Raw genomic sequence first — 22,029 nt, forward strand, 5'->3', positions numbered from 1 at the left:
GGTCAGGGAGCAGGCAGGAAAGGAAAGGCTGAGCAGGACCAGTAAGCTGAACACTGCTGAGAACCGTCTCACAAAAGTAGTGTTGATCTTTCTTTTCAGCAGAAGTTAGCATTCAAGTCTTTTAATTGGTCTGTTTTATTTTTTTTTTTTTTTTGGATGGGGTTTAAATCATCCAGTGGAAGGAGAAAAGGAAAAAAATTTCTTAAAATTGTCATATGTACTCAAAAATAAAAAACCAAGTTTATGTCACATTTCATAAGGCTTTGTAATACAACCTTCTGAAAGAAAAATATCTGCACTTCTGCTCAGCAAAAGGCATCAGAAAACAACGGTGTAACCACGAACATTTACCCTATATAGCAAAAATATTGCTGGACTGCAGAATGGTACTCAGGGGATCTATCACCAAGAGCTTCAGCTGGGCAGAGATTTCCTCTTAAGGCTCTCCCACCCTTGTTCTCATCCCAGAAGCCAAACAACTAATCTTTGGGATACAGAAAGAAGGAAGCCTTGGAGACTGAAGCACTCAAAATCCGCACATGAGAAATAGAAATGTACCACGTAAGAAGTGATCCCCTTTATTTTGAACAGACACATGTAGCCAGATACCCATTCAGACAACAAAAAGCTACAGGGAAAGAGTGATGAGGCCATGACAGACACTTGGAAAAGCATGAAAATTTTGTTGGGGATGAAACATACATACCCTTCAACTGCACTGATTCTGCTAGATAATCCTAGAAGTCAGATCCCAATTTTGGATCTGACCAAAATATCAGTTGGTACCCATTCTTAACACCATCTACTATTTCCATGGGAGAAAAAAAACCCCTGGTTTTACATGAGTTTATTGCAGGTTTCTTGTCTGTAGAGAGGTTTCCAGTCCTTCTCACCCTGTGGCTGCTCCCATTTGCCACATTTAGCCAAAGCACTCGGAAATGGGAGGGGAGGGTGGGTTAGAACTCGAGCTGCTTTGCAAGGAACTCTTTAGGGCTTCCTCGCATGGCACTTCCAACGGCAGCACTGCAGTTTTTTCTCTTGCTCTACTGCCTTTGGATCAGAAAGCAAAGTTAGAGTGGAGGTTGTCATTTTGGTGGAGGTTGTCATTTTACTACAACAAAAAATGTGAGGCCACAGAAGCAGCCAGCACGTGGAGACTGATCCTAAATGGCGGGTCCTGTGGGAAGTGTCAAAATCTGAATGCCTGGCCACAAATGCCCCACCCTGCCGGAGTGAAAGCACGGCATGAAACAAAAGCATCCTCACTGCCTTATCAAATGTGCTCCTCAGGCCAAGGAAATGTACTGGCTGAACCGCCGCTAGCTTCGCTCAGACTCATCCCAGAGAAAGAAGAGGTGTTGGGCCAAACCTTCACTCGCCTGTGCCTCGAGCTGTTTGTCTCCACAGCACTAGAGTGCAAACCCCTCCTGCATCCGAACCACACGTTCAAAATATACTCCTACTGGAATAATTTATCAGGCTCACTAATTAGCTTTCCCCTCAGCCTCCTTGTGACCTCAAATATTCTGCAGCATGCACTCCTCATACCAATGAGAGGGGAAGCTCACAAGCTTGTGTTGGAAGTTCTCTGAGGATAACTACAAATAACCCTGATAAAAGAGAGAAAAAAAGCCACAAAACGGATGCAAAAATTGGCACCTGCTGAGAGGTGGGTTGACAAAGTGGCCCAAAGAAGCCTGCCTCCAACGGGATTTTTAAAAGGAATGCAGCTGGATGAAGGTCAAAAGGAAGGAATGTGGGAAAAGCTTGCACTGGAGGTTGGCCATGCCAGCTGCATTTCCTCATCGAACCGGTCGTTTAGCAGAGTACAGCCACAAGCACACACGCACACACACTTTTACAGAAGTTTGTGGCTGGCTAGTAGAGTAAAAAACTGATCTGCTTTGCCCTGAATAACTTCAGCCTCGCTGCAAGACAGGGAAGAAGAGCTACATCTCGCTGGCCAAAGAGCATGGCTTGGTTGTAGTCACAGAAGAGGATTTTTAAGCCTACAATTATTCCCTGGCATTTTCCATAGAAACTGCTCTGCACCTTCTCGAGAAGTCACAATGGTCTGTTGAGAGTCAAACACAGGAGCCATGCTACACCTGTGAGAACCTGTCCCACTGCTCCAGGGGCTCCTGGGAGCAGCATCCTTCCGGAGAACTGTCAGGGATACCACATGTAAAAGCCAGTCTGATGCCTCTGCATGCATATAGCAATTTGAGTGCCACTATATTAAATTCCCCCGAGAGAGGCAGCACCAACAGATATAAAGTAATTTATTGCCAAAGTGCGTTTCCATCTGCCCTGTTGAGTTACCAATGGGACCCGTGCCCTGCTCAGGGTGCAAGCCCTCAGGAAATTGGATGGCCTAAAGGCACAGAAAGTAGTTGTGTTTTGTCAAGATGTAGGTCTCGTCTCTGATGAAAAGCTCTTAATCACAGACAGAGTAGCACAGTACCCAACAGCAAGTCATGACTTTTACGTTCTCAAGAGGTCTGGCTGCTAGGCAAGTTGCTTTTTTTTTTCTTTTTCTTTAATAATTAATATCTGTGATAATTACAGGGGACAGTCTCCTCCTAATAGATTTGTTGCAGGAGATGGCTCTTATCCCCGTAGAACACATTGCTTAGTGACTCCTGTTCCGAATACCCAGACTCTCTCAGAGGAAAAAGTATAATGCTGCCCATCAAGCCACCAGATCCATCATCAAATGAACTTTGAAAACGAGAGTCAGGTGCCCAGATAGATCTGGTGGCACATCACTACACAGCCCCCAAAAAGAGAAATATGAGGTATGATCCTGGCAACATTACTTATTGTACGACATAGCCAAGACATGTGGATTAGCTCCACCGAGGGTCTTAGGAAGTGAGCTGGTGAGACCCACAGAGGATAAGAATGGTCATGATCCAGTACAGGCTATACCCCAACACCTCAGGCTGGCATGCCAGAAACACCAGGCAAAGACTGATCGAACACAGTTTGGGAGGCGAGTATTGCCAAGACCTCTATACTTACCACCAAGTCCCGAGTGCTTGCTCAGAGGGAGTGGGATAATGGAGAAAGAAAACTCAAAAAACAGCTGCCTCAAGAAATGACTTGTATTTGTAAGAAAAGCAATGAATGCCTGGCACAGAGTAAAAAAATGCTCATATGAAGTTAAAGTGAAAGAACAGAGGCAAATGTTCTTCAAATACCAGCAGCACACATCGTTAACAGTGCAAATATAAACTACAAAATGTTAGACTAATCTAGTCAGCCAGAATATAATGTTAGCCAATGTAGGAAATGGTTGAACTCTGCCACCGATGGCCTTATGGCTAAGAATTAAAAGGACAGGCACATTAAAAAAAACTCTAAAAATCCTATGGAGTGGTTATTTTTTCTTCCCTCCCCCTTTTGCCTGGCGTGGAGGCATGGGCAGCGAGGCCCTTTCAGTTATGGCTCTCTGCAGCCGGCCACTGCGACAAGGCAGAGTGGCCTGCGGCGGGTCGCGAGAGTCGCTCGTCCCTTCGGCCCCTGGTAAGCACACAGTGGAGGATGCCACTGCGTCCTCACCAGTCCATGTCGAGGCACACGTCAACTCGACATGGGGGGTGGCTCTTTGGGAGATGCGCGTTTCAAGGACCTGTGTCCTCGGCTGCTTGAGGAAAGCTAAAATCTCTGACAGGTAGTTATGGATGGCTCTTGTGGAGGTAGCCACAATGCCCAGCTGCAGCTCCATACGGCCCATGGACTGGGACATGAGACCCATGGACTGTGCATGCTCCCTCTTGATATTTTCCAGCAGCTGCACAATCCTACTGTTGGTTTCCATCAACAGCTTCTCTCCCTCTGTAAGCTGGGGCTGCCCTCTCCAACCCCGATCCCTAGGGACAGGCTCAACACCGCAGCGCTCTTCATTCATCTCATCATTTCCCTCCTCCTCAGGAGAGTCACTTTCAAACTGAGGAGTCCTACTGAGTGACTGATCCCCGGGAGACTGTATGTCCATGGTGCACTCTGGAGTCCGCGCCGGTGTTTGAAATCCCTCAAAATCCTCCCCAACGTTGCTGTGCGTTTCAGATGAGGACAGCGGCCACTGCCAGCTCTCTGTGGTCCTGGCTGGCGAGTCTTCATCAGAGGCAGGCACCGAGGATTCCTGTTCTTCGGCCGGCGTGGACAGCGAGCTCCCTCGGTGATGGCTGGCTTGCCCCGAGGATCCAGGAACCTCCCCATCTTGCTCCCCAGTGACATCTGGCAATCAAATAGAGGAGCAACAACCACTGTATCTGAGGCCAGGCAGATGGAGGTATCTACATGCATTGGACAACACATAGAAAGAAGCCAGTTGGGAAGCCAGAGTGTATGTGTTTGGGCAAACGGAAGGGCGGACTAAAGTTTAGTGACTGCATTGGGCACGTGGCAATTGGCGTCATTAAGGACTTTTGGTCTCAGTGCACACTGTCCTGTACCCAGAACACACACAGCCATGCTGCATCCCAAGGCAGGAGCTACCAAATTCCCCTCAGCGTGACTGTGACAGGAAATGTCAGTGAACCTAGCAAGAAGCTCACCTATGCACTGCAGTGGTGTCAGTCAGAAATCCCTGGGACGAGCTCAGGGCCATGGGTCCATTTGAGCTTCCTGGGGTGCCAGATGTGCTCCACCACTGGCTGAGGGCAGCCCTTTGTTGCTCTGAAGCACTGCTGGCTATCTTCACTTTTGTCCGACGTCTCACGTCACCCCACCCAAAATCTCTCCCAAATAACTGCTGCAGCGCGACGGTGGCCGTCCGTGGGATTATCCCGTGAGCAATGCCCTCCCCAACATTTGCCAGATATTCCTTGCTCTCTTCTCCAAACAGTAGGAAATGCTATGTGAGGGCATTGCTCACCGGGATCTCTTTATCTCCTGCAAATGAACTGAGTTTTGCCCTGGCTACCTCTTCCCTTGCCTGAGGGTGCGTGGTGGAAATCTGGGTGCAAGCGCTTCCCCATGACAACTCTAGAGAAAAATGTCCTCCCAAAGAGCAGGAAAGGCTTGGGCATTTGCACCCACAGGAATCACCAGCTCACAATGGAGCGTGATCTGCCCAGCTCTGTCCTGCACCTCTCTGCATAACATGAGGCTGTGGCCGGGACTCTGTACACTTTCTATTACTTCAGATAAAAAAATGAGTCTACTTTTTTTTTTTTAAATTTTTTTTTGAGGGGAGCCAATTTGGTAATGAGAAATCACCCTGGGCAGTGTGGCTGAAGGAGGCAGCACAAAGCCCAAAGCCCTGTATTCCCCACGCTCAGGCAAGGGACAGCTGAGAGAAGCACTGCCCTCGGTAGGGTTGTGACCTGACCAGGCTGCTGCTGCTCACACCGCAGTGGCCTGAGTGCCAGATCAGTGCCATGCCTATTCTCTGGGATCCCAGCCTTGAAAAAAGCTTTTTGGATTTTTTTTAAGGATTAATTTCTGCTTTTTGAAATACTGCTCTTCAGACCTCAGTGGAAGCTGTAAGTTTATATCTGCAAGGTATTTCTGAGGTCATGTTAAACCATACTTTTGGTTCTGTTTATGTATCACGGCCGGGTTTTGTTTGATTTTTTAAAAAAAAATATTTTATGTGAAATATAATGAAATGAAAAGCTTTTTCTGACAGACCCAAGGATCCCTCCTCCTATATCTCAATCCCTGTCTACCACAGTGTGGTACTCATTATTTCTACACACATGTGCCTGCAATATTATGGTGCTCTAAAAGGGATTCTGTGTGACTTCATTGAATGATGACTTTTAAGTGCTAAAATAATGGATATTATTCGTGCATTTAGCATATTCACTACTTCAAAGTATTCACATTCAAAGTATTCATATTCTCTCTGCGTCTGGCTGGACTGTCCAGTTGCATGTTTTATGGAAAGTGAGGATGAAATTGTATTTGTAAAAAGGTATGAGCTCCTTATGGAAATGAATTTTAGGGACAAACTGTCATGCAATCATTGGCTCTTCCACTCCATGGAGATTTGAAAGGGACTATATATCAACCTAACTAAGAACTGCTTCTTCCTTGCAATTCTTCTCCTGCTTTATCTAATACAGCCATAGCTGCATTCCTTCACTAGCAAAGCTCTCTTAACAACTACAGTGGAGGATCATGAAATGATTTCTCAGCATTTTCTTATTTGAGTACACATGAAAAAAAAAAAGAACAAAAAAACAGGGGACCTAATTTTACCACACAAAGCAAACACACACTTCAGTTAAAGTCTATGAAATCGGAGTGAGGTAAGGGATCATAAATACTCATTCTGGTAGAGCCACTGGTCATACTGAATGTCTTGGCATTTCTTTTGACTTGTCAACAGAAAATTCCCCATATTTTAAAACCCCGTTTAGCTGGCAAGTGTTCTAAACAGAGCCCACCTAACAACTGGTAAGTAGTAGAACCAAACTATACTGGAAGTCAAAAACGGAAGCAAAACGAAATCAAAAACCTCCAACTCCACACTGATTTATGAATACTTCTGTAAATGGTATCACTGTGTCTAGTTTGTTCAGACTCAGGGAGACCAGAACACCTTTGTTATTTGTGCATGTCTACATATTTGCCAGAGGCTTGTAAAGAAAAATTTCTCTGAAAAAGCACAATAATAAATTTTTGCAAAATTCCTTATGTCCTATGAAATACCACTTGCCATTCTCCCAATCAGTCTTTTCAGCCTTTCAGAGCTGAAAGAACAGCATCTGGCAATCGGTGACCAATGACACAAATGACAAAAAAGCAAAGAGTCTGTGAAAACCCCTGGGCAGAAGGTTAATTGCGGAATCTCTTGGCGAATACTTCTGAATAATGAATACATGCACAGGTTTTAGGTTAGGTTGGTAAACTTGGCTGGTAATGAGAAGGAGGAATAACCATCGCTGTTATTATTTGTAACAAGGTGTTCAGCATCTCTCAGCAACTCCAGTTTCTGGAAGCTTTGGGAATCATTGCCATGGGCATGGGGAACCGAGGGTGTGTTACAGGCATGGCCTTCCACAAACTTTCCTGCACTAAGGAGAAGTCATGGGAAAATTGCCTGGAGGCCACTGGCTGACACCACTTGATGAATGTGTGAGTCTCTACCCAAGAAATCCATTCCTTGGTGACCAAAAGTCACCCTAAATTCTGGGTGGATCTTGATCAGGTTACACCAGTACCTAGGCTGGGGCTGTGGGAGAGGTGTGCCAGGCACAGCAGGGGCACTGCAAAACTGGGTTCAGCCAGAAACTGTCCTTATGTTGGAACAGCTGAAAGAGTGACCTCAACTGACTGCCTTTAACTCCTTAGAAAAGGGGTCACTTCAAAAAAAGGAGAGAGAGAGGCCACTACAGCTGTGAAGTCAAAATTGGCCATGGATCAAACCATGCGCCAACGTGGCTCACCTGGTTGTTAATTTCCTTAAAAAAAAAAAAAAAAAAAAAAAAAAAAAAAAAAAAAAAAAAAAGGCTCTTTCCTTTCAAGCTTTAAATAGAGTGTGTACAAAGAAGCACAGCTGGCTTCCTTGGGTGTAAAGCAAAGGGAAGAGGTCAGATTCCCTGATCTTTCTAGCAATTTCCACCTGACACACCAGTCCTACATGCAGTATTTTGCTCACAGTGATAGATATTACTTACAGGCAAAATAGGTCACTTCTGTCTTTTACAGGTATCTTTATACCAAGTGATAGCAGCCATCAGACCTGCAGCCTCCAAGGTTCACGTTCCTAACCTCACGTCCCTTGCTCTGCTGGGGCAGGACTTCCATCTCCATCCTTAAATGGCCAAGGAAGGGACTCAGGGAGGAGCATGCAAACAGGCTAAAGGGAGCAGAAACATCCGGAAGTCAGTGACCCACTGCACTTCAGCTTTAGTGCTTGATCACTGTGGGTACTGTGCAGCTATTTCCAAAAGCCCCCTGGGATTCACAGGTTTCTGAAGGCTGTTTTTTGTTTTACCTCAGTGACTCTGTTGTGTTTAAGGAAAAAAAAAGAGATCTGCTATTGAGGGGGTCCATGCAATAGGAACTGGTGAGCCTCCACCAAAGTCCTGGCTATCTCCCTTTCTCCCCTGTTGGATAGGTTCTCTGTTTCTGCAGAGGAGCAGAATCTGCCAGACAGATTCACTGTTCCTGCTGCCTATGCAGGTGATTCCCTTGGGCTGACACAAAGCCTGGTCTGACGTGGTGGATCAGCAGATGCTCCTGGAGGCCACAGGAGAGCTGCTCCAGGTGTGCCTGCAGGGGATAGCTGTGGTTGTGGTCCTGCCCTGAGCATGCCGATCAAAGCCAAGTTTATTCCAGCCTTTAGGTTCATGAATATGTCCATTATTTTGGAGCACTGCTACTCCGTGCTATTCCTTGCACCACAACGTTCGTTACCACTGAGAGTCCTTTGTGTCGGTCATTAGGCATTTTTAGGATTGTAGCAATTACTGGGTTGAGATACACAGAGAATTACAGTTCTCAAAACTTTCTTGAAGGAAAGTTTTCAGCTGCAGGGGTAGAGGACTGAGACAGAGGCCAAGAACAGAGCAGGGCTTTGGATATACACAAACTTTGGAGACATCGGAAGTATTTCTTTAACTTTTGGTCACTGAAGAACATTTGAGATTTATGCCTGTGTTGTGCCTTACCTGCCACTTGGACTGGCAGCTGATCCCTCCCCTGAGATGTGCTGCTCTTTAAGAAGCCCTCCTTTTGAAATCCCACCATTCCCGTTTCACCTCTGCTACCGGATCGTTGCCTTTTCCATTATTTTTCCTTTTCAGACTGCCCACCAGCGGAGCTGCACGGGAGGGCTGGGGCACCGTCTCTTCCTGCTGACAGACAGGTGGGTGGAGATGTCCCTTGGCCACAACAAGTGGGCCAGGAGCCCAACAACAGCGGGAACACAGCGGGGGAGCTTCCCGGGCCCTGCCTCTGCTGCTCTGGACCTGGGCCTCTGTCTGTATCTCATCATCCCTCCTGGGGTGGGTGCATTTCTCAAACTGCTTAGGTACCAAGGTGATAGGTGCCTTGTAAATACCTAAGATAGATACAGACAGAAACTGTACCAGGCACATTATGCAACACTTCAGACAATGCCAATGGCACCTCAGTGCTGTAGGATCACCCACCTGGTCCAGCATCTGCAGGCAAATACTGGGCACATGCATTTTTCCTTTGGAAAAGTGATGGGAACACAGGACATTCATTCTTCCTTGGTGGTAACAGGTTTGGGCACACAGCCCTTAGTGTCAGGCACTGCACATGCAAGGGTTTTGTTCCATCGCCTTCCCTAAATATGAGTTTGCAGGTTTAGATTAATTTCCTTCGTTAGCCGATAAAATTTGCTTCCTTGTCAATAATCTGCAAAACCGGGTTACAGGAGCTGCACCAAAACTAAAGGGGTGCCTATTTGAAATGCCTTTTAAATGACATAAAAATACGGCTGTGGTGATGCTTTCATCTTATGGATTCAATTTTTAATCCAAATTTCTTTTATTTTTAACTACAAGTAGCTTGTTTTTAGCATGAAGACCAGAAGTGATTATGCATATAATTAAGTTTCTGTGTTTGGGAGAAAAGAAAAAAAAAAGCAGCATCTAAATCAAGTAGGTGCAATTATTTGCACTGCATTCCTTTTAGGTTTTTGGCACTTCCCATGTATATGCCAAAGGCCTTGCCCTGCTTAATTTGTAAAAGAATAGCTGGGAAGTAACTGGATAAAGACTTCAGGGGGAATGTCTGTGGGTGGGAGAGCTACTAAACGACAATTTGGGCAAATAGTGGGTCTGGGGATCTGGGCAAGGCTTTCAAAGAAGATGACAAACAAGAATTCTGGAACACCTTCCCAATGCTAATGGCAGGTGAGAACCTCCTGATTTCAAAACAGAGGTTGGTCAGACCACAGGAGTTCATCTGATAAAGTTGCTTGGCACAGAAGCAATTTCACCTGACAGTGTCCCTAGGGGAAAAACAGGTGATTCATGTTTGGTTAAAATGGTTAAAAATGGATCTGTGCCCGCTGAGAACAAATGGCTTTCTTTTCAGCTATTCAAACAGGATCAGATGTGTAAAAATTCATCAAAGACCAAAAGTAGGTAAAGTATAACAAGGCCTTCAACACACCACTGAGCATTTAAAGACTAGCCTTAGCTGAAGCATGGATTCAGAGTAAGAACATTAAAAGTTAGGTTCTAAATCCAAATTTGTTGTTTATGATCAAAATTAGAGGAAAGAAACAACAAGTTCAGCCTGCAGTTATGTCCTGTAAATATATAGTTAAAAATATACAGAAATTGAATGACCCAAGTTTTCATGTGGACAATTAGGCTAATCCTCATCAATCTGCCACCACTATATTTTAATCTGGAATTACCTCTTTCAAGCCCCACCCCAAATTAACAATTTGCAGGATTGTGGTTGAATCACGACACCCAAACCACACATTTACCATACTGCAAACAACAGGCAGAGAATATTATTTTAGCAGTCAGAATAATGAGGAAATAATAAAAGCGCTTTGCAATACAGTCAAACACAAAAGGCACTTGAAACACTTTCCTTCTATGAAAATTACCTAAAAATATTTGTCTGATCTCTGGGATACTGTAAATTCTACAAAGTACTCTAAAATAAAATAAAATAATAAAATATATAACATAATAAAACATAAAAACTTTAGTTACTAAAATTAATCATTTAACATTGAGTATCTATAAATACCATCACATGATTTATGAAAATGATTTGTAGGTATTCACAGTAAAGAGCTCTCAAAACTTTTTTGAAGGAAAGCCTTATTTGTGCTTCTAGGGTTGAAAATAGCTTCACATTATTACACACAAGTCACATTTACACATTATAACCACACCATCAAAAGTAATTTTTAAGGAAGGCAGAAAATGGATATGTTCAAATTCCTTTCTAGAGATACAATTTTCAAGTACCAGCTCTTTAACAGCATGTTCATTATTAAGGAAATAATGACACAGGCATTTAAAATACACCTGCAATGCTGAAGCCTTGCAATTCAGCCTACCTTGAAAGAGGAATGGTCATTGTCTAACAGTGGTTTCTGTTCAAGAACAAAAACAAAGCAGAGAATATAGTCAATACCCACTCCTACCCTGCAAGCCAGGTGGAATTTAAATGGCAATTTGATGTTCTGTTTAAGAGACAGCATTTGAAAATTTGGCCTAGTCACAAAATAAAGGCAATCAAATCAAAGAAATCAAAAAGAAAATGGAGGATCTAAGACAAAGCCTTCTCTGGTCTTACACTTAACTCTCACGCTTCCACACCGAGGGGAAAAACCAAACAAACTATGAGGAATTATCTAAAATAATTTATTTTTAATTAGATTAGAAATTAATTAACATGGGTATGTGAACATTTGAAGGAAAAAGAAAAAAAATTAGCAGCAAAGGGAGTTTTGAGATGAGGGAGATAAGTCCTTCATCTCCCTGGCTCCTGAAAAAGAGAGAGAACACATTAAAAGTGCTGAAAGAGTTTTCCACTGCCCTAACTGTGCCATGTTGGGAAACACATGCAATTTTAACTGTTCCTCAAGCCCTCATGATTTTGAATATGTGCTTAGATATTAAATTGATAATATCTGAGCATAGTCACACTCACATAAACCAACGTATTTAATGTGTGTCTTTGCAAATGCTACAAACCCCACATTTTCTGTAACACTTACAATTCTTTTTCCAACTTCTTTTATACCACTGTCTTGTTTGGCTGATGCAGAAAGGTTTTGAAAACCTTTTCAATTATAGTCCTGTAGTAAAGAAAAACAGGTATCATGACAGGGCGCTACATCCTCAAGAATAAGCTGATAAATTCAAAATAGTAACGGTGTAGATGAGAACACCCATACAGACTCAAGCAGCCTCTACTCAGGATTCTGTGTTTCCAAAATGTTAAAGCATCTCATGAAAGGTAAATCCAGGTCTGAAGAAGTCTTTAGTACCAGGAGTTACCTGTTAAGTTTGGATTCTGTGGCACAAGTTGCTAATCAGCACATTGCCAAGTTATTCTTCATGGAAAACACAGGTTTATCATTGTTCCCTTTTTGAAACATGCCAATTTTCAATACTTTGCTCTCACAAGGTGTTTTACAAATAGTTATATTGTAGCCACGGTCCTAATCCTACACTTACACTGCTGTGGACTCCCCCAAGTAACACTACAAGCCATAAAATCTGCAGCCTCGCTGCACCGACCACAAATGGGACTGGCATTTCTTCACACAGACTTGACAAATTTCACCCAGAGTCACTGGTTTCTGCTTGAGATAAATGACAACCCGATGACAAGCTCTTCCTCATTACTACACTGCCATCTCATTAGAATTTCAAATATGTAATGTGAATCAATTACTTACAAGGGATAACCTTCAAGAATTCTCCATGAAGCCTGATGCCTTTTGCTCTCATCTTCTGAGATAGTGTCTGGTGAAGATCTGAAAACCTTCTTCCTACAGAGAAGCACTGCAGGTGCTGGCAGCTATCTCAGGAGCTGCTGTGGTGAGTGCTGTAAAAGTTGCTTTGGTGGTATTCCCATTGTTCCCTGCAGACAAATCTCCATCATCAACTCCGCCACAGTGAAATAAAGAAAGTGAGTTTTGAACCCAGGCAGCTTTGGGAGTGGTCTCTTCAAACAGAACAGAACACTGTGAGCTAATCCACTGCTTGGCATTCATGTATATTTATTTGCTCTGCAATTTCATTGTTTCAGATGCCATTGGAAAGTGCCACCTTTGAAACAATGGACAACAGGAATGGGATGAAGTGGGAATGCTTATTGCAGACAGAGCTAATAATATTTCTTTTGAATGCCATCAACTGATATTTTTCTTGATGCCAGGTAACAATATTCTGAGTTGATGATACCACAATTATTGTGTATCTGTGAGGTGGTGGTAGAATCTAAACCCTTCAAAGGAGAAAATCCTTTATTTGTAGTTGGTACTGCAGCCCACACCAAAGCCCAAAGACAAGGACCAACACACATACTTTATCAGTATATGGTATATATCAATATTTTATATTGATTACCATATCAAATCTAAGAACAAACAGCACTACCCCAGCTCACAACTGACACCCACGTGACACTGCCAACAGATTATTTATTAAAGCAGAAAGATTATTTGTAATTCCCATTTTGCTGTGGAAATTTAACCTGTCTCTTCATTTTGTCCCTTCTCTTAGAGTATTTTATATTAGGTAGTTTAAAATTCAACACTGTCCACTTCAGCTTTCACTGAAAATCCCAAATTACCCACTAAATCAAACCCATTTCCTGGCAGCAAAGAAAGCTGAGGAGCAGGAAATGTTTAAATCATGCATCCAGACATTTACAGATCTTAGCTTATGGATGTGTTCCTTAAGGATCATATAATTTTCAAATTCTCCATCCACAAGGAGTTATTCATAAGTCAAAACAAAAACTGAAGGAAAAGTCATTTAAAACCAAGCTCTGCACGAGCTGCATAAACTTATGATGAACAGAGCTAAATTTAAAGTTTTAAAATATTAATTTTGAAGCTTTAATGATACCTATTTTCCCATCATGATGATGAAAATTATGACCTCAAATTTTTCCCTTAATCTTTCATTTTCAGAGTGTTTTCAAACCTTCATTTCAAATTGCTGCATGAGTATCCTGGTTATTGTTCAGTATTAATGGAATCATGTTTTTAAGTGCTGCTTCCAACAAGTTGCTGCTACAACTCTTGGTTTACATGTTGCCATAACTTACTCATACAACAGTTCTTGGAAAACTACAAGGCACAGGAAAGAAGAACACCTCTCCCCAATCCCAGGTATCGCACAAAATGCAGAAAGTAGTTTGGAAACATGACCCCTCCACACACGCATTTCAAGGTTGGAAGCTACCTCTGAGTCAGGCAACTACTGCAGGCAGAAGGTCAGTGGCACAGATGAAGTTAAATTTTAGTAAAATTCATGCTTTGTAACTGCAGTAAAATGACAGAACTGCCCATGCTGCTCCAAACCTAAGGATTTTATCACCTTTTTAGACACAAATACCCTATCTTCTATCCTGAATATCAAAAAATACAGCCTATGTCCTGTCCTGCCTTTCCCCTGCCTTTCCCCTGCCTTCCCAATGAACCAGAACCCATCTCCAGAGATAATCAGCAAGACCAGTCACACAAAAACCACAGAAGCCATTTTTGTTATCTTAATGCCTCCCTCATCTCTGACCCAGAAAACTGAATTTGTGGTTGACAGAAGACTCTACACAACAACACAAAGATTTTTTTATATGCTGCCAAAACATATTTTTCAGTAGCAATGTGGTTTATTCTGTCATAGTCTCTGAATGGAGAATGGCAAATATCCCTAACTGGAACCTTAGGTAACCACCTGAAAGGAGGTCAGGAAAGAGCAGGAAAATAAAGAGTGGAAAATAACCCAATTCCATCCTATTAAATGTCAAAAAGGAAAAGTTTCCCTGCTGAGAGGAGACACTGCCTACAGCCTAGATTTCCTTTCCATGACACTGAACCTCGTCCAAGAGCAGGACACGGCCTGTTTTTCACCAACTACCACCCAGGGGCTCAGGGAAGTGGGAGACTCTTCCTTGGGCCAGGCTCCATGAGAAGGTGGAAATGAACAGCCCCTGCTTGGGAGAGCTCACAATCTAGAGAAGCAAAATTACATACAAGAGCATGGAAAAAGTATAGCTCAACACAAACAAACCCTCTGTACACAAAAATACATTCATGAAAACTATTAAAATAGCACTACTATTTCTACCTGCCCCCCTGCCTCACCATCCGTGCTGGGATGATTGCTCAGTGGGGATCTAGGGAAGGTGGGTCTTTTGGGAGAGATTTCAAGGAGAAGGTGGTAGGTGGCCTCATGAATCAGTCCAGGGAGGGCACTCCATGCATACAGGACAGCGTGGAAGATGTTCTACCAGACAGAGCAGCATTTCTGCGGGTGAGAAGCTCAGGTGTGGTGTGCAAGATCCCTGATTCCTGAGCCAGACACAGTGTGGGCATGGGAAAACATGTGGCCATTCGGGAGACGAGTGGGATCACTAATGTGGGACTGCACTGGGGGGTCACTGGCCACTAACTCTCTGTGGCTGCCAGTCAGCACAGGAACTGTGAGGAGATGAGATGGAAGGGGTTGGAGAAGAGTCGGGTACAGAGAAGGAAAAAAAAGGCAAGGTGAAGGAAAGGAGACAAAAGGAAGAAATGCGGGGGATATTTTCAAATGTGGTCTTCTGTTTGAGTTTCTTAGTGTGTTTGCAATTTATTAACTAAATAACTAAAAAAACATATACAATAATTAATGTACATTTGACACCATAAAATAAACTGGACCATATGCCAACATTTACATTGTTATTATCCTTCACTATGGAAAGGTGAGAAACGGGTTAAACAAGAGACAAAATGCTTCCCCTTACCCTTCTTCTTCCGTACTGAAGCTTGGAAATAGAAAGGGAAGGAACTGTGAATCAATTCTGAAGGTAATTTTTTATATGCTAAATCCTTGTCTGTCATTTTGAGTGCAAACATTATCCTTCCCTCTAAGATGTCAGTCTCTCTCTGCTCACCTCTGCTAAACAGGTATCTCTCAAACCACAGTAGATAAAATCTGCTTTTGCCAAGCTGTTTATCAGGGTTTATGAGGAATTTCTCCCCTGCAGGTATTAGGGATGCTTCAGAATTTTTTTTTTCTAAGTTCTTTTTTAAAAACAGTAATTGGGGCAACTTATTGATACCAGGCTGTCAAACTATGACAACATCAGGCATTCCCAGATCTTTGCAGATTGAAATGAAAAAGAATCATTAGCACACTGCCATCTTTTGGATTAATTAATTTGAAAGAGAACAGCTCAGATAGTCTGCTTATGAAGAACAGAATAGCTCAAAACATGTCAGTAAAACTGTAAGTAGGGTTGAGAGCCAGGCAAAGAAGTGACTCTAATGACTGCAAGATGGACAATTTTTTTTTTAAAAAAATTATGTTTACCTTAGCTAGAAGACATTACTAAACTATGCACTCTAAGGGAAAACAAATGGGGAGTTTCTATTTACATTTTTCTTCTATTACATAACAAGGGACATTCAATAAAATTAAAGGCATCACATTCAAAACCAATAAAAAGGAAATACATCTGTACACAGCACATAATTAGCTCGTGGGATTCTTTGTCACGAGACATTATTGAGACCACGAGCTTCTCCAGTTCAGGAAAAAGGGTTACACGTAGGTTTTGATGAGAACATCCACAGTGCTCATTTATAGGTTCTTCCTATTTGGCTTACACATATGTGGCATGAAAGGAATGCTCAATGCTCATTCATTAGAGAGTTTAATGGCTATAAAAGTGTGGGTGTTCTCATAGCTCTCACAGATGTCCAATATATACACAAATACATAGAGGGATATATAAATTATAGATAAATACACACATACAAGCTGTGTTTTATGTCAGGAGACAACTTTTAACTGATGATAGGGAGAACACTTTCTCTGTGGAAGCTTGTTCAGTTGCTGTGAAATTTAAGAATTCTTGTCCCTTCTGGTAATAGCCCTTTTCCAGGACAAATATGAAAATAGGTAGACCACAGATGTTATTTGGAACAGCAGTCACATTGTTTGCTAAGGTGGCAAATGTTCAGAGTGCCACAGAAGTGGCATTTACAGACTTGTTTAGGAAGAAAGCAAATTTCTGCCACCACTACAGCTTTCCTAGGGGACAAACACCTCTGGAACATGGTGCAGGACTATTCCTCAGAACAGAAAACCCCTGCCACTGCAAAATCTGCCCCATCTGGATAAAGGTATGTATGGGAAATGTGCTTAAAAATGGAAATATGTCCCATGGCTGCTTGTTAAAGGAGTTGCAGTGGTTTCTGCCACTTGGTGAGGACAAATATCAGAGCAAGGGCCACAGCCTGAGCAGGGGGGTGGGAAAGCTAAAATATGATGGTCTCCACTGGGGACATTACTATAAACAACCTATTCTCCCCTAGGAAAGTGCTGCTTCTGCTTTAAGACCAATATCTCCTGTGGAGGATTGAAAAGTCAGAGAAATAGAAGAATATCCTCAGCTTGAAAGCAATTGGCAGAAGAGGATAACAAAGGGGTAAAATGGTGCTTAAGTATTGCTGTTCCCTTGGGAAAGGTGGTTGATAAACCAGCAAAGTTTTACAAGCTCTCAGCACTCCATGAAAGAAAAGCAAATGAAAAACACCCAGACCCACAAAGTGTGCTCCAGAAATAATATTTTGCATTTTAATCCTGAAAGAAAAATGATGGAGCATTCACAAGCTGTTGATAACTTGAGTTAAGCTCCTAAACTTCCTTGTACATAAAAATCAAATTTTCTGAGACCTGCTGGAGATAAATAATCAGACTGGGGTGGTTTTTTTTGGTCTTCATTTGGTTGTTAGACCATAGAGAAGACACTACCCACTTCAGCACCACTTTGCTGGGAGACTTCCCACTGGAGTTACGTGACTTGACTCACTAAAGGATGGATAGGGTCCATCTGCCCCAAAAAACCACTGACTCACCAAGGAAAAAAAGGGGCCACAAGGCTATGATTCCTTCTAGTTGGCCTTCAGATGAGTCCATGTCAAGAAAACCCCGAGATTATAAAACTGAGTATTTAATCGTAGAATTATGTGGAAAAAGTGGTTTTATTGTGTGGATTCTTATCATCTATTACTCTTCAGTGAGGGATGTGGTTTGGTTTTATAACTATTTCGCAATTGCTAAACACACTGTTTTACTGTTATAGCCACATGGAAATATGCACTGGGCTTTTTCTCTTTTTATATATTATTTATTCATATTTCCATGTCTTAGTCTAACTGCAGAAATTCTACCTTTTAATGACCTAACAGATTAAAACCAGGAAGAAAAGAAAAATTATCTTCCTCATTTCTAGATAATGAATATAAATTCCTGAAGAATTATGCATATCTAGAATGTGGATGATCAAGCAAAGGAAACTACAACCACATTTCTCAAAATTAGCAAATACAAGACTGAATGCTCAATAATTTTTTTATTACCAATAGTGAGAGAAATTAAGTTTATATCATGCACAGAAGTCAAAGTGATATCATAATATGCACTTTTTCAGATCAAATGAAACAAGTTGAAGTTGAAGCTGCTTTAACACTGTCAGCTTTTAACAACAGCTTCTGGCAGCTTACCTTTATCCACTAATGAGAGGCCACAGAAATTTAAAATAAAACAATATTAGATGAACTGAAAATTTAGAAAGCAAAGCTAACATAACATGATACAGCATTATTTTCTTTTCTTTTTTTTTTCCTTTTATTTTCTTTTTTTTTTTGTTGTTGTAGATGTGCCAAACTTTGATGATGCATAAAATGTATCAACATTCCCTTGCGCAGCAGTAAAGGCACAAGTCTCCACAAAAACCATTCATGCGAGTCATGCACATTTTGAACTCTCCAAAGATGCAGCATTCTTAAAACCTCCTCTGCTCTAGACACTGTACAAGTGCAGCTCCCTTCACCAATTTCACAGAGACATATAGATAGATATTTACATCTCCACCAAGCCAGCATGCTTGCCAAAAACACTTTCTTACCAAGCTCTTCAAGCTCTGAGGTCATGGACTTAGAGCGCAGGGTCAGTGCAGTGGTTGGAGCTCGCTTAGGAGGTGGTGGGGCTGTGCATGGAACAGAAAAACACACAAGTGTCAGCCAAAACACACCCTCTGGAAGCCCTGTGCTCACAGCCACGATTCCAGATCCATTTAAAAGAATAAGCTTCATGCAATAAGGCGAGAATAAATACCTACATGTGGAGGAAAAAGCCCTGAGATGCTTTTCATGGACTGAATTTCTCCACTGATTCTGGCTCTAGCGTAGGTTGCTTGACACATCCGCAAGCTTTTATGTAACAGGATACATAGAAACATTTAAAGCTAAATAACTGTGCACTTCTGTTTCCCAGCAGGAAAAGGGCTTTCTAGAGAAAGGACCTCGCAGCAGTGGTGCCCCTTCTGAGAAATATGCAGGGCTAAAAACCTCTTGGGCACCAGCCAATCTCTGGCAGATTAATTTAATCTTGGGAGAAACTGTTCAATCTGAGAAATACAGGAAAGAACATTCAAATGTATCTGAATAGTTAAGGTGACTCTAAGGGAAAGGAGTGATCCTCAGAATATATAAGGTCTTAAAATATCAAGCCAATAATCTAGCACAGAAACTACCACCTGTGCTTTAGTATCCTGATAACAAATATTTCTGGCGGTCAGAAAAGATCATCTCATTCCAACCCCTCTGCCACAGGCAGGGATATCTTCCACTATCCCAGGTTGCTCAAAGTCCTACCCATCCTGGCCCTGGACACTTTCCAGGGATGGGGCAGCCATGGCTTCTCTGGGCACCCTGTGCCAGGCCTCACCACCTCCACAGTAAAGAATTTCCCACTAATATTTAGCCTAAACCTGCTGCCTTTCAGTTGAAAACATTGTCCCTTGTCCTGTCACTACATTTAAGGTCAATATGATACATACCAAAAGGCAGAGGCAAAAAGGATTGTTTAAAATGTGTGAACAGTAATTCCATCAAGCCAAAAATAATGCAGGACCATGCTGGGACATGATTTAGTTCAATACAGCCTTTCCTCTCCACCCCACTGGTCTCAGCTGGTCTCACTCTTTTTTTTTTTTTTTTTTTAATTATTATTATTATTATTTTTAATAAGCAGCGGAGGTGAAAAACACTTCCAGCACAGACAGAAAGCATTAGTTTCATGGAGCAGGAGGGAGTCCTGGAGTGCCAGCTCCTCACCTGCCCCGGTGCTGAAGAGCCAGGTGTGTGTGAGGGATAACTCACGGGACTGTGGGAGGAACAGAACTTTCAGCAATGTGCTGCAGCTGCAAGGAGCACCAGTGAGCAGCAGCAATCTTTCCTGCTTAATGGTAATTATGAGGGCCTAATGATTTCCCAGTGTAGCTGGGAAACCAAACTCTGGGGCATCTAAGGTGAAGGAAACAGTTTAAATTCCTTTTTTCTTTCCTCTTTTTTTGGGGGGTGAAGTTTTCGTAGTGGTTATTTGGATGGGTGGGTGAGAAACACACTGCTGAACTACCCCCATTTCAAGTACATTTGAAATTAATAAAAGATAATCTGTTCTCAGTGCTTTTCCTCTCTCACTACTGCAAGAAATTTTACAAGATCCTCAAATATATACATGTGAAAAACTCATAAAGATTAACTTAAATGCCAAGCATGATGAGAGAATATTGTTCTTTGGCCACGTGTTAATGTCTAACCCAACAGAATTAAATCACTCCAAATTAAACAAGAACAGGACATTTCAAATTTGAGAAGCAAAGTCTAATAAATCAGAATTTAGAAAACAGCCATTTCATGTCCATACTTGGTTTTCTGTGAAGGAAGAGCAGGAGAGTCCACTAGGAAGAGAGAAAAATGTACCTTTCTTCCTTGCTGTGTCATCTGGATCAAGATTCCTGGTTACTGTGACAACCTTCAGCACGAGGTGATTGCCCCCCTGTCGAATCATGTTCACCACCTGCCTGTGGCCAACTTTCACTACGTTCTCATTATTAACCTGCACACAAAGGAAGGAGTCTTTTAGATCAAAATGCAGAAAACTTTTGTTCTATCGTTTTTATGAAAAGAACGTGGAAGGAACAGGTAGAAACAGAATTTCTAATTACTACCTTTTAATTAAAATATGTATTTAAGGAACAGTGCGTAGCTGACATGATGACCAGAAAACAAAGCTACTCCATTGGGAAATGCACATCTAAGTAAATTCAACCAAATCCTGCCCTCCACATATTTTATTTGCAATTACTAGAATTTTCCTTCTGCAAGTTTCTGGAAGCATCTCCTGTCCTAGAAGCAAAGGCAACAGGGCCATAGCAGGCTTGAAGAATGTCCATGGAAAAAGAAGAGTTAAATACATGAAGCCCTGAGCAGTTACAGTGGTCATGCCAATTAAACTTCAAACTGCAGTGCAAGACTCAGCTTAAGGGGAAAAAAAATATATATGTAGTCTCAGTAATTTTTAGTGCTAAATCATCCTTTTTGCTGGATGTCTTTCCATAATATCAATTAATAGACATAGAAGAAAGCAGAGGCATAAAAACTGTAAATAAGCATGGCTAAAAGTAATTTATTTATTCATTCAATCTATAAGGAGTCACTGAAAGTTATCTGAAATTTGAATGATGACAACATGTAAGTCTGAAGTGCTGCCTGTGCTATTTGAACATAAGACATTGAGAAATGGAAGAAGAGCTGCTGCCAGGATACATGCTGGGAAGTTGATCTCTCTCCAAAATTCCACTGACTCAGTAATATTTCACTGAGATCATTCAATGCCTCCCAAAATGAACAGTCATTTTCAAAGTAAGTGTTTTTAGCCTCCTCTATTTATTCTGACAGGCTGGGCACCTCACACTCTAAAGGATTTACAGTTTAGAGCAGAATCTCTCATTAAATATTATTGCCATTTAGCAGAACAAACAGCACAAGCTGCCCCACTCCAACTTGAAATAATTTTTCCATCCATTGTCTGGGAGGAAAACCTTCCCTTTTTTCAGGCTTCAGCTGAGCCAAAATGCATTTTAATGAACCAGTGCATTAGTAAAGCATCTTTTCACAGAGTGCTGCAGTGGGGAGCCTGCAGGACGGGCTGGGTGCTCTGTCTGAGCTCGGGGTGCTCTTGGAGACGCTTTTTTGGTTCCATGTACTGTGACGTAGGCGGAACACATGCTGAACATCCAGACCTGTTGAGCAGGCAAAGATGAAGTTCTCTCATTCTGTAGGTGGAGGGTATAAAAGAATATTGATTTAAATAGGACTCTTGCTGGTTTGCTTTATTTTACACCTCCTTAGCATCTGGTATTTAATTCCAAGAGATATTTATTTAGCTGGACCAATGGCATCTAAATTTAATCTGTCTAAAATACTGAAGCAAACAGTCTTTTCCATTTACTTCTGAATTCCTTCCAGTATTAAAGCCTCAACAAGGC

The 22,029-nt window shown here is 42.1% G+C and overlaps 2 protein-coding genes across 8 annotated transcripts in view; both read right to left on the reverse strand.

The window, feature by feature from the left end:
* SHANK2 (SH3 and multiple ankyrin repeat domains 2) overlaps positions 1 to 22,029 on the reverse strand; it is a 266,084-nt gene that overhangs the window by 17,453 nt on the left and 226,602 nt on the right. For 6 of the 7 annotated variants that reach the window (XM_068194245.1, XM_068194249.1, XM_068194250.1 and 3 more), the window contains 3 exons: positions 20,462 to 20,597; positions 18,604 to 18,684; positions 15,433 to 15,453 (listed from right to left, as the gene is read on the reverse strand). In XM_068194245.1, coding sequence (XP_068050346.1) covers positions 15,433 to 15,453; positions 18,604 to 18,684; positions 20,462 to 20,597 — 238 coding nt within the window. The remainder of the gene's footprint in view (positions 1 to 15,432; positions 15,454 to 18,603; positions 18,685 to 20,461; positions 20,598 to 22,029) is intronic. The other variant, XM_068194246.1, reaches the window with a different exon arrangement.
* On the reverse strand, positions 120 to 12,462 carry LOC137476151 (uncharacterized). The gene is made up of 4 exons (XM_068194259.1): positions 11,684 to 12,462; positions 11,021 to 11,056; positions 8,631 to 9,274; positions 120 to 4,242 (listed from the first exon to the last, which is right to left on the reverse strand). The coding sequence occupies exons 3-4, from the start codon at positions 8,707 to 8,709 to the stop codon at positions 3,383 to 3,385; spliced, it is 939 nt and encodes a 312-aa protein (XP_068050360.1). The 5' UTR covers positions 8,710 to 9,274; positions 11,021 to 11,056; positions 11,684 to 12,462; the 3' UTR covers positions 120 to 3,382.

Source organism: Anomalospiza imberbis, chromosome 6, assembly GCF_031753505.1.
Source record: "Anomalospiza imberbis isolate Cuckoo-Finch-1a 21T00152 chromosome 6, ASM3175350v1, whole genome shotgun sequence".
NCBI classification, from domain to species: Eukaryota; Metazoa; Chordata; class Aves; order Passeriformes; family Viduidae; genus Anomalospiza; species Anomalospiza imberbis.

Coding starts and splice junctions, on each gene's coding strand:
- LOC137476151 (XM_068194259.1), bottom strand. CDS start 8,709: ATGGTGGGATTTCAAAAGGAGGGCTTCTTAAAGAGCAGCACATCTCAG. Junction 4,243..8,630: donor GCTGCCAGTCCAAGTGGCAG/GTAAGGCACAAC, acceptor TTTGATTGCCAG/ATGTCACTGGGGAGCAAGAT.